General features: G+C 41.4%; 1 protein-coding gene across 12 annotated transcripts in view; it reads right to left on the bottom strand.

Moving 5' to 3' along the window:
- The window catches only part of LOC140479074 (rho guanine nucleotide exchange factor 4-like), a 474,075-nt gene that overhangs the window by 24,209 nt on the left and 436,540 nt on the right, over positions 1-13,326 (bottom strand). For all 12 annotated transcript variants that reach the window (XM_072572907.1, XM_072572906.1, XM_072572909.1 and 9 more), the window contains 2 exons: positions 9,751-9,880; positions 6,721-6,852 (listed from right to left, as the gene is read on the bottom strand). In XM_072572907.1, the coding sequence (XP_072429008.1) occupies positions 6,721-6,852; positions 9,751-9,880 (262 nt within the window). The remainder of the gene's footprint in view (positions 1-6,720; positions 6,853-9,750; positions 9,881-13,326) is intronic.

Consider the following 13,326-nt stretch of genomic DNA (forward strand, 5'->3'; position numbering starts at 1 on the left):
CCCGGCTAGTCACTGTCCCATCAGTCTACTCTCGATCATCAGTAAAGTGATGGAAGGTGTCGTCAGTGGTACTACCACCTGCTCAGCAATAACCTACTCAGTGACACCCAGTTTGGGTTCTTCTGGGGCCACTCAGCTCTTGAGCATCATTACAGTCTTGGTTAAATCACAGACAAAAAGAGCTGAATTCCATAGATAGAGGAGAGTGATAGCTTTGATATCTAAGCTTTGAACATGTGTGGCATCCTGGTAAAACTGGAATCAATGAGAATCAGTGGAAAAACTGGTTGGAGTCATAACAGGCACATAGGAAGATGGCTATGGTTGGTAGAGATCAGTCATCTCAGTTCCATCACATCTCTGTGAGAGTTCCTCCAAGTATTATTAAAGGCCCAACCATTTTCAGCTGCTTCATCAATGACCTTGCCTCCATCATAAGGTGAGAAGTGGGAATGTCCACTAATGATTGCACCATCCTGACTCTTCAGATACTGAAGCAATCCATGTTCAAATGCAACAAGATCTGGACAATATCCGAGCTTGGGCTGCAAAGTGGCAAGTAACATTCACACCACATAAATGTCAGGCAATGACTACATTCAATGCAAGGCAATCTAACCACCGCCCTTTGATATTCAATGGTGTTACCATCATTGAGTCCTGGGGGATACCATTGACTAGAAACGTAACTATACTGGCACATAAACACAGTGGCGAACAAGAGTAGGTCAGTGGCCATGAGTACTGCAGTAAGTAACTCACCTCTGACTCCCTAAAGCCTGTCCAGCATCTACAAGGCATAAGTCAGGAGTGTGATGAAATACTCCCCACCTGCCTGGAGAAATGCAGCTCCAATAACACTCAAGAAGCTTTACACCATCCAGGACAAAGCAACCTGCTTGATCGGCACGACATCCACAGACATCCACTCTCTCCACCATTGGCACTCAATTGCAGCAGTGCGTAATATCTGTAAGATTCACTGCAGAAATTCACCAAAGATCATTAGATAGCACCGTCCAAACTCACAGTCACTTCCACTTTAGTAAGACAAGGACAGCAGATACATGGGAACCCCACCATCTGCAAGTTCATCTCCAAGCCAGCCACCATCCCGGCTTGGAAATACATGGCCACTCCTTCATAGCTGCTGGGCCAAAACACTGAAAATCCTTCCATATGACATTGTGGATCATGAGGGTAGCTCATCACCAATCAAGCAGGCTGCTCCTTTTCTTGGATGATATCAAGCTTCTTAAATGTTGTTGGAGCTGCAACCATCCAGGCAAATGAGGAAAATTCCATCACATACCTGACTTGTGCCTTACAGATGGTGGACAGGCTTTGGGGAGCCAGGAGGTAAGGTAGTTGCCACAACATTCCTATCCTGTGACCTGCTCTCGTAGCCACTGTGTTTACATGATGAACCCAGTTGAGTTTCTGGTCAATAGTAATACCAAGGATGTTGATAGTGGGGGATTCAGTGATTGTGACACCAATGAATGTCAAAAGACAGTGATTAGATTTTTTTCTTCTTGGAGATGGTAATTGTCTGGAATTTGTATGCACAAATGTTATTTAACAATTCTCTAAGGGTATTGTGGTTCAACCTATAGCATGTGGACTGCAGCAGTTCAAGGATGCAGCTCACTACCAGCTTCTCAAGGTAACTAGGGACTGGCAATAAATGCTGGCCAGCCAACAATGTCCACACCCAATGAGTGAATAAAAACAATGAAGGTTATAAAGTCATTGACTTGGAGATGTACAGCATGGAAACAGACCCTGTGGTCCAACTCGTCCATTCTGACAAGATATCGAACCTAATCTAGTCCCATTTGGCCCATATCCCTCTAAACCTTTCTTATTCATATACCCATCCAGATGCCTTTTAAACTTTGCAATTGTACCAGCCTCCACCACTTCCTCTGGCAGCCCATTTCATACACACACCACTCTCTGCGTGAAACAATTGCCCCTTAGGTCCCTTTTAAATCTTTTCCCTCTCACCTTTAACCTATGACCTCTAGTTTTAGACTCCCCAACCTGGGGAAAAGACTTTGGCTATTCACCTTATCCATGTCCCTCATGATTTTATTAACCTCTGTAAGGTCACCCTCAGCCTCTGACCCTCTGTGGAAAATAGCCTCAGCCTACTCAGCCTCTCCCTATAGCTCAAACCCTCCAACCCTGGCAACATCCTTGTAAATCTTTCCTTAAACATTTCAAGTTTCGCAGCACCTTTCCCATAGCTGGCAGACATGAACTGAAAGCAGTATTCCAAAACATGGCCTACTCAATGTCCTGGACAGCTGCAAAATCATGGTTTATGTATGTGAATACACAGAATATAGTTAATAAGATTGGGGGTTTGCCTTGAGGGATGATGATGCTGTGGGAATATCAGAGATTTGCTTCAAGGAAGACAGCACTGAGTGTGAATATTTCTGGTTAGAAAAGATAGAAACAAATAAAAAGGAGTGGTGGTGTCATTCTTGGCTAAGCTTCCTTAGTAGGGGTATAGAGTACAACAAAAACAGGGAGGTTATACTGACCCCACCTAGGACACTGGTTTGGCCTCAGCTGAAGTGTATTGTCCTGTGTGGCAAGTTTTATGAAGGTTGCAACTGCAATGGAAGAGTGCAGAAGAGAATGGCGCGAGGAATGAGATACTTCAGCCATGAAGATAGTCTGGGATGATTATTTTGGAGAGGTTGAGGGGCAACCTGATAGAAGTTTTGAAAAATGTGATTTGTTAGAACAGATTAGACTGGAAAAACTGTTCCTATTAACAAATGGGCCAAGAACAGTGCTTTGCAAAAGAAGCAAATGCAAAGTGAGGAAAAAAGTTTTTCACACATCAACTGATCTGGGTTTAGAATGTCATGCCTGGAAGTGTACTCAAGAAATGTTCAACTGAGGCATTCAAGAGGGCATTGGCTGGTTATTTAAATAGAAATAACAAAAGGCACGAGTCTGGCACCAAGTCTAAATAGTCAGAGACGGTCTGTGCAGACACTATGGGCTCAATGGTTTCCTTCGTTACTGTAACAATTCTGTGATTCTATAAACTTCTCTATAACATTAAAACTGAGAGAAAATGTAATTCATACATTTTTGTGGCACTTTTCATATACATTCATTTCAGAATTCACTAGTAAGTATTGCTAATATGGAGCAATGAGTGAAACTGTGCTCTTAGCAAGTTTTCCACTAAGACATATACTAAACAGCTGAATATCTTCTTAATATCACGCTTTTGTGTCTTGCTAGATAGACAAACTGGCCTGGATTGAACAGCAACTTTGGCTGCCATTATATTCCAGTTTCCCCAGATTGTGAATCAGTGAAGCACCTGCAATGAGGTACCAACTTGCCTGTGGACCTTAGTGGGATTGAATCACGTGTTAATATTTTAGCTGAGCAAAGGCTATGGAAATGCTTGTGGTTGTTTGTCATCCTCTAACTCTCTTACTAACTGTATTCAGAAAATACAACGTTAAATATCATCCAAGTCAATTTACATTCTTATGTGTGAATCTTGCTATTATTTTAAAACAATCATTTGAAATAATCCTGAATGCCAATAATACTTCTGTTCTTATACATTTTAAAATTCTGTTCAATCTGAAAAATAAGTTTGTTCAGCAGAAAAGTGCTAAGCTTTTTATTTCAGGGTCTAGACCTATAACCATCAAGGACAAATGACACTGAGAAAATGAGTTGGTACGTTGTTAAATTTATTTCTCAGTCTTCTTTAGGCTACTTTCAGTCAATAATTATCAATGTTTGATGAAACAATGATAAGACCATAAAACATAGGAGCAGAAATAAGGCCATTCAGCCCAATGAGTCTGCTCCACCATTCAATCATGGCTGATAAATTTCTCAACCCCATTCTTCCACTTTCTCCCCATAACCCTTGATTCATTTGATAATCAAAAACTTACCGATATCAGTCTTAAATATATTCAATTACCTAGCCTCCACAGCCTTCTGTGGCAATTAATTCCACAGATTTACTACTCTCTGGCTGAAGAAGTTTCTCCCTATCTATGTTCTAAAAGGTTTTCCCTTTACTCTAAGGCCGTGCCCTCCAGTCCTGGTCTCTCCTGCCAATGGAAATATCTTCCCAACATCTGCTCTGTTCAGGCCACTCAGTATTCTGTAAGTTTCAATTAGATCTCCCCTCATCCTTCTAAACTCCCATCGAGTATAAAACACAGAATCCTCAAATGTTCCTCATATGTTAAGCTTTTAATTCCTGAAGCCATTCACATGAACCTCCTCTAACATGGTCTAGGGCTAGGAGATATGGGGCCCTATACTGTGCACAATACTCCAAATATGGTCTGACCAGAGCCTTAAGGAGCCTCAGAAGTAGATCCATGCATTTGTATTCAAGTCCTCTCAAAATAAATGCCATCATTGCATTTGCCTTCCTAACTACTGACTCAACCTGGATGTTTACCTTGAGAGAATCCTGGACTAGAACTCCAAAATCTCTTTGCACTTCAGACTTCTGAATTTTCTCCCCATTTAGAAAATAGTCCATGACTCTATTCTTCCGATCAAAGTGCATGATCTAACACTTTCACACTCCATCTGCCATTTCTTTGCCCACCCCTCCTACCTGTCCAAATCCTTCTGCAGCCTTCCCACCTCCTCAATGCTGCCGTCCCTCTACCTATCTTTGTATCATCTGCAAACTGAGCCAGAATGCCCTCAGTTCATTCATCTAGTTCATTAATGTGGAATGTGAAAAGTTGTGGTCCCAACATTGAGCTCGCAGAACACCACTTGTCACCGGCTTCTATCCTGAGATGGACCCTTTTATCCTCACTTTCTTCTTTCTGCCAGACTGTCAAGCTTGGACCCATTCTCGTACCTTGCCTCTACACCATGGGCCCTTATGTGACACTCAGTAGCCTCCTGTGTGGCACAAGTGGATAATGCAGATGCTGGAGATTAGAGTAGTGCTGGAAAAGCACAGCAGGTCAGGCAGCATCTGAGGAGCAGGAAAATCGATGTTTCGGCCAAAAATTTGCCCAAAACATCAACTTTCCTACTCCTCGGATGTTGCCTGACCTGCTGTGCTTTTCTAGCACCACTCTAATCTTAACAGCCTCCTTTGTGCCACCTTGTCCAATGCTTTCTTGAAGTCCAGGCCAATAACATCCATAGGCTCTCCTCGGTCTAACCTGCTCATTACTTCCTCAAAGAATTCTATCAGATTTGTCAGGCATGACCTCCCCTTGATGAAACCATGCTGACTTTGCCCTATTTTACCATACACTTCCAAGTATTCAGAAATCTCATCCTTCACAATAGATTCCAGAACCTTACCCACGACCGTGGTTAGGCTAATCAGTCTGTAATTCTCCATCTTTTGCCTTATTCACTTTTTAAACAGGCCTTGATTGTCACGGTGGTACAGTGGTTCTCTGTCCTCAGTGAACCTCTATGTTACACTTTGAGCTGTGAGTCAGTAGGTCATGGGTTCAAGTCTCAACCAGAAGCTTAAACACAAAATCTTGGCAGGAATTTCAGTACAGCACAAATAAACATCTGCACTGTTTGAGATGCTGTGTTTCAGATAAAACATTAAAATGAAGCTCTTGTCTTCTCAGGTGGATACAAAATATTCCATTAGGCCATTTTAAAGATGGGCAAAAGGGAATAATACCATTAGCAGCATGGTTGCAAATATTTATCACTCAATCAACAAAACTGCAAACAGATTATCTAGTCATTATCACATTGCAGAACGACTTCTTCCCCACTGTTATCAGACTTTTGAATTGACCGTTAATGCTAATACTGATCTCTCTGCGCACCTTTTCAGCAGTTGTAACATTGTATGCTGCACTCTGTTCTGTTACCCTGATGCACTTGTATCGTACAATCTGCCTGTAAAGTACTTAAAACAACACTTTTCACTGTACCTCGATACATATGGCAGTAGTAAATCAAATTGGCTGATATGCTTCCTACATCCCACCAATGACAATGATTCTAAAACATTTATTTGACTGGGATATATATCAAATATCAATGCATGTCCTTTCTTCTTTTCTGTAGTATGGCTATAGGGAAAAGGATTTTGGGCCTATGTCTTATACACATTCTGGTTTTCTTTGCCTTAAGTCTGACCCTAATCAATAATAATTAGCTGCTATTGATTGGCCAGTGATTAATTAACCAGTGATTAGATTTGGTAGAGATTTTTGATTTGACAAAGGTCTTCAAAATAATGAATGGGCTGGACAGAATAGATAAGAAGCTGTTCCACGTTGTAAAAGAAAGAAAGACCAAGAGCATAGATTTAAATGAAGTGCCAAAAAAGTAAAGGTGAGGTGAGAAAAGCTTTTTTCACACAGAAAGTAGTTAGGGTACAGCATGCACTGCCTGGAAATGTGGTGAGACAGGTTCAATTGAAGCATTCAAGAGGGCATTGGATAATTATTTGGATTAAAGTGCTGTGCACAGGTAAGGGGAAAAGGCAGGAATCTGGCACTAGGCAAGACAATCAGTGTAGGTAGAATAGGTTGAATGGCTTCCTTCTGTGCTCTAACAATTCTAACCAGGATGATGGGAGGAAAACAGAATGAACCTTGACCTATTCTCATGAGGTAATGTTTTTCTTTCTAAATTGCCTGCATGACCTCCATAATAAAGTCAAAGTGTGAAGGCTTACGTAGCTTCAGATGGCATTTTTACCTTCTTGCAAAAGACCACCTGATGGTCAAAGAGGAAAAAAATTCGCTGTTTGCTCTTGGCTTGAGGTTGGGAGACCTTTGTTAATTCACCAGAATGGATGAGCTCTGAGCTTCGAGCCAAAACATCTTCACCCTAAAGAAAGAAAGGAAGATCTGATAAGAATCAATTTGGAATGCTTTGTGAGAGATGCCTTCTAAATAGGATTACTTAGCCTTTGCACCTCCAACATACAACATTTATGACAGTAATAAAAACTGTGTAGTAACTGAAATTATACCTGTCCCTCAGAAATGAAGCACCTTTGGTGTGCTACTTAATCTTAACATTGACATGTGTGAAGTGGGGAAAATATGCAAGCTTGTCTTCAACTGCAAGTATTGTGCCAGTGATCATATCACAGTTCATGCTAAGTTAAAATTGGAAGAGAGCAGGGATGTTTTCAAAATGCAATGGGTTTTCACAGTAAAAGTCCTTTAGTTGCTTGTGCGAACTGGCCTGAAGCCCTACTTTAGAGCGACAGTCAAATTGTTAAATCGCTATCTTTCAGTTGCTGCCAAAGTGACCATTTTGCTTATGAGCTGGCACTTTACTAATTCTCTCCCATTAGACCACAATGTAAAACTGAAACCACATGCACCATGGTAAAAACGCTGGAAAGATATGTCAATCCCTCCACAATCAATACCACTTCTCTGGCGGGTAGGTCATTTATCAGCATTACAAATCAGCAATATTTCTTTTCAGTGATCAATTTCCTGCACCCTGAAACTAAATTACATGTTCAAGCACATTCTATAGGTCATTTATCTCAGGGAGATTTATATTGATATTGAGTGGTGTTAGTTACACCTCCCTGCAGCTACATGGTAATTACATAACAAGCAACAAATCATGGAATCAACAAAATGTTTTATTTCATTGTAGCTTCCAAGCAATTAGCACATGACACAACAGAAAGGTAAATTTGAACACACCCTCGAGGATTCTTCTTAAAACAGAGCACTGTGCTAATGGTACAGAACATGGTTACAGCACCTCAATAAAACTGATTTTTTTTCCACACAACACCACACCTTCCATTACCTTGTCAGAAAGTAGGTGTAGGAGATTTAAATGTGAAGGCAAGTATTTGACTAGATGCAAACTATAATCTGCTCCATCATGCAAGGAGTTTCGGGAAGTCCCTTGTCTCTTCCGTTGTAGCGTTACCCATGTTGCAAGAGGGCTGTATAAGTTGAGGAAATTTGAGGAAAATGTTTTGGTATTACTTAATTTAAACCTGCAAGTGAGTGTTGGCATGTGCATGGTCCCATCAAAGCAAATTGAAGAACTTTTGTGTGCTTCACATGTTGGCATTGAAGAAAAAGATAGAATTGTTAACTGCTGACTATCCAACTCCGGGAGTACCCTATAGGTTTCTACCTTTCAATCCCAAGTCCCAGGAATACAGAATGGTTAGGTCAGGTGGATTTTGATGAAATTCCACTGAAGACCTTTAATGAATAATATCCCTATAACATAAATGGAGAATATATAGTTTTTCATTTTGCCAATCTTCACATATCCAGTTTCATTGGTGAGAAGCTCCAGGCAGACAACTGGAGAAAATCAACTGTCCAACTCAAAATCAGGCAGTGTCCAAACTTACCTGAAAGCACTGATTATAATAGGATTATCCACTCCATATGAGGTAAATGGAATCTGTATTTAAATGGATTTCTCAGGAGTTTACTTTAGTTATGAGAATAATGTGAAATCATAGAATCCCTACAGTGTGGAGACAGGTCCTTCAGCCTAACAAGTCCATTTCGACCCTCTGAAGAGTATCCCACCCAGACTCATTCCCCTATACTATTACTCCACATTTACTCCTAACTCATGCACCTAACATACACATCCCTGGACACTATGGGCAACTTAGCATGGCCAATTCACCTAACCTGCACATCTTTGGACTGTGGGAGGAAACCCATGCAGACAGGGTGAGAATGTGCAAACTCCACACACACAGTCACCAGAGGCTGGAATTGAACCTGGATCCCTGGCACTGTGAGGCAGTAGTGCTCACCACTGAGTCACCACGCCAGAATATTATTTTAACACCACTGGAAGAGAGTTAGCAAAGTTTCAAAACATTTTGTGATGGCAATTATGAGGAACTGTTGCAGTAAGCACATGAATCAATGTGAAGGAGATTCATGTGGCAGTTTCTTCCTTGATCAGAGTAGCTGACTTCCTCACAACCTTACATCTACTACACAGCCATGAATCCATTTCCTGGCCTGAGGGTCACTGGATGTATTCACACTGGAGTTCTGTCCGGATTCTCCCAATTAACAATCCATCCCTGATGCATCATGAAATGCAGCCTAACATTTGCAAGAACAGAGTATTCCTGAAGACTGACAGAGCCTGAGCATTACAGTTCTCAGCAAATGTCATGGCCTACCCATGTTAATATTCTATATGGTGCACAATCATGGTCTTCCCACTCTCTGCTACCTCTACTCCCATACCAGGTGTTGTATGTGCTGGGTGCATACTGAAGCAAAACTGAAATATGATCAGTGAGCTGATGCCAGTCTAGCCATTAAGTATATTTTCTTCTGGTGGTCTGACCGGGTTTTCCAGTGGGGAATCTAGCCTATAAACTCAGTTTATCACTAACACAACAAAAGGACAAGTTATAAGCACTGAGAAATATGCTGAGATCATGGAATGCTTTACCACATGGAGCAACCTTTGCAGAACCTCCAACAGCATTTGAAAGGAAAATCAATAAATAATTGACAAAAGAATGACTTAGAGAAAGGATAGGCAAATGGGTTAGTGAACGGCTTCAGCTGAGAACTGGATCCAGGATAGTCAGCTTGGGCTAAGTAACTAAATAACTGTGGCGTTAAGCAAAACAAAAGAATGCAGACATGAAAGAAAACAATTTATGCTTACTGTAAAAGAAAGTGAAGTTAAATCTACAGATCACAAGTAAACAAAATGTGTGATGATGGCACACAGAGTCTGGGCTCCTACCTCCCAGTTCTCAATTGAACTTTGCCATTGGGCAATTTTGTCGAGGTTTTCCAGCCGCCTCTTGCGCTCATTAATCAATTTGGCAACATTCTTCATGGCATTCAATGCAGCCTCCACATCATTGTAATCTCTGGATGAAAGATATTAATTATCATATATTACAGAAGGTAACAGATATACAATAATGGAAGCAAACCCTCTGCAAATACAATCTGAATGATTTCAATGGAAAACTGCCACCCATTTGATCTGATGTAAATCACTTTATTTGTGTGAGGCATATCATACGTGTGTGTGGCCATTTATTTTTTTTTTCTGCCACCTGTTCCAGCTTTTCAATCTATCAACCTTGGACTTTAACACTTAATAGTAAGGTCCTAGGGAGTGTTGCTGAACAAAGAGACCTCCCAGAGTGCAGGTTCATAGCTCCTTGAAAGTGGAGTCGCAGGTAGATAGGATAGTGAAGAAAGCGTTTGGTATGCTTTCCTTTATCGGTCAGAGCATTGAGTACAGGAGTTGGGAGGTCATGTTGTGGCTATACAGGACATTGGTTAGGCCACTGTTGGAATATTGCGTGCAATTCTGGTCTCCTTCCTATCGGAAAGATGTTGTGAAACTTGAAAGGGTTCAAAAAGGATTTACAAGGATGTTGCCAGGGTTGGAGGGTTTGAGCTATAGGGAGAGGCTGAACAGGCTGGGGCTGTTTTCCCTGGAGCGTCGGAGGCTGAGGAGTGACCTTATAGAGGTTTACAAAATGATGAGGGGCATGGATAGGATAAATAGACAAAGTCTTTTCCCTGGGGTCAAGGAGTCCAGAATTAGAGGGCATAGGTTTAGGGTGAGAGGGGAAAGGTATAAAAGAGACCTAAGGGGCAACTTTTTCACACAGAGGGTGGTACGTGTATGGAATGAGCTGTCAGAGGAAGCGGTGGCGGTTGGTACAATTGCAACATTTAAGAGGCGTTTGGATGGGTATATGAATAGGAAGGGTTTGGAGGGATATGAGCCGGGTGCTGGCAGGTGGGACCAAATTGGGTTGGTATATCTGGTTGCCATGGACAGGTTGGACCGAAAGGTCTGTTTCCATGCTGTACATCTCTATGACTCTATATACCAGGATAATAAAGCATTCTAAATCATACAAAATTTTGGTTGGTTTTGCTTTGACAGCTGCATGAGTATGATAATGCAACCAGTTTAGGTTCTAGTTTCAGGAATTAATGCCTTGTCTTTCATTATAGTGTGTTTCTGTGAGTTATGATGGTTCCACTTCCCTGAAATACTGTTTAATTTTTGTACACATCATAGAGTCAAACTGCACGAGAACAGACCCTTCAGTCCAACCAGTCCATGCCAAACATAATCCCAAACTAAACTAGTCCCACCTGCCTACTCCTGGCCCATATCCTTCTAAACCTTTCCAACTGATGTATTTATCCAAAGGTCTTTTAAGTGTTGTAATCGTGCCCACATCCACCCCTTCCTCAGGAAGTTCATTTCACTTGCAAACCACACTCTGTGTAAAAAAATTGCCCCCTTATCTTTTTAAAATCTCTCCCCTTTAACCTTAAAAATGTGCCCCTGGTGTGGAAACTCCCCCATCTTAGAGAAAAGACATGATTTTATAAACTTCTATAGGGTCACTTCTCAACCTCCTACGCTCCAGTGAAGAATGTCCCAGTCCATTCAGCCTTTCTTTATAACTCATGATGAAGGATGTCCATTTTGAGATAAAATTTTCTCAACCTATTAACAACTACATCTACAAGAAATGTAGATATTATCTGATCCTGTGGACACAAAACAAAGAGCTCAACAAATTATTGTTTTATTTATGCTTACATAACTCATAAAGACATCGAGATTTACACAACAGAAAAAGGGCTCTCAGTCCTTCGCCAATCACATTTGCACCAGTCAAAATCAAGCACCTAACTATCCTAATTCCATTTTCTTGCATTTGATCCATCGCCTTGTATGCCTTGGCGTCACAAGCGCACATCTGAATACGTAAGAGTCATAAAGCTGTACAGCAAGGAAACAGACCCTTCAGTCCAACATGTCCATGTCGACCAGGTATCCCACACCAATCTAGTCCCACCTGCCAGCATTTGGACCATATCCCTCCAAACCCTTCCTACTCATACACCCATCATTTAAATGTTGCAATTGTACTAAGCTCTATCACTTCCTCTGGCAGCTCATTCCATACATGTGCCACTCTTAAATTTTATAAAAGTTTCTGCATTTACTACCCTTACGTGCGAGAGATTTGTAACACCCTCTGGATGAAAAGGTTTTTCCCCACATCTCCTCTAAACTTTCTTCCTCTCCATTTCTCAGTCTTTACTTAAATCCCATGTTTACCCACAATAGTATTACTTATGGCTGTGAATCAATAGGTCTGAATTAGCGACTTCAGATGCTGGAAAGTCAAAGTCAAAAAGTGTGGCACTGGAAAGGCACAGCAGGTCAGGCAGCATCCGAGGAGCAGGAGAGTTGATGTTTCAGGCATGAACCCTTCGTCGGGAACGGGGAGGAAGAACGGGGCTGAGAGATAAATAGTGAGGGTTAGGTGAGAAGGCGATAGGTGGATGCAGGTGGGGAGGGTGGAGCAGATAGGTGGGAAGGGAGATGGACAGGTAGGACAGGTCAAGAGGGCAGGGCCAAGTTTGAGGGTTGGATCTGGGATGAGATGAAGGGAGGGGAGATATGGAAACTGGTGAAGTCAAAATTGATGCCGTGTGGTTGCAGGGTCCCGAGGCAGAAGATGAGGTAACTTTCCTCCAGTTGGCGGGTGGCTTTGATTCGGCGGTGGAGGCTCTGGACTTGCATGTCTTTGGGAGAGTGGGAAGGGGAGTTAAAGTGGTTGGCCACAGGGCGGTGTATTAGAAACTAGTATTTAGCATTGAAATATAGCTTCTTTAGTACAATTTGTATTAAGGAACCAAATGAGCCAAATAATTACTAGGAACATAAACAGGCCATTCAGCCCTTTCAGCCTGTTTTATCATTCAATTTGATTATGGCTGATCTATAACTCAAGCTCATTCATCTGACATTACATAGCATCTCTTGATATTTTTTCCAACTAAAAACCTACGGATATCAGTCTCATAAGTTTCAATTGACCTTGTATCCATACCCTTTTGGAAGGAAGAATTCAAAATTTTTACTGCCCATTGTTTGAAATAGCATTGCCTAATTTTGAGCATAGCTCTGATTTGAGAGTTACCCATCCTCTTGTTGGATTCTCTAGTCTAAGAACCAACTTCTCCTTATACACCCTGTTCAATTATGAAAGTAATTTAAACACCTCAATTTAGTTACACCTCAACCACTATAACTAAATCATAACACCCACATTTTTGCATACTTTTGAGATTCGGTTTAACATTCCATCAACCTGTTTGATTAACATTGGCTTTTAATAAGCTTTTAATCCAATTGCTCTTCCACATTTTCTCGCCTCTCACCATTCAAGTAAATATTTGTCCTAATGGATTCAAAGGTCAGGATGATCCTGACATTGAGCCCAATTGCAGATCTGAACCCTGCATGGGATGGCAATGGAAC

Source organism: Chiloscyllium punctatum, chromosome 6 (genome assembly GCF_047496795.1).
Source record: "Chiloscyllium punctatum isolate Juve2018m chromosome 6, sChiPun1.3, whole genome shotgun sequence".
Lineage (NCBI taxonomy): Eukaryota > Metazoa > Chordata > Chondrichthyes > Orectolobiformes > Hemiscylliidae > Chiloscyllium > Chiloscyllium punctatum.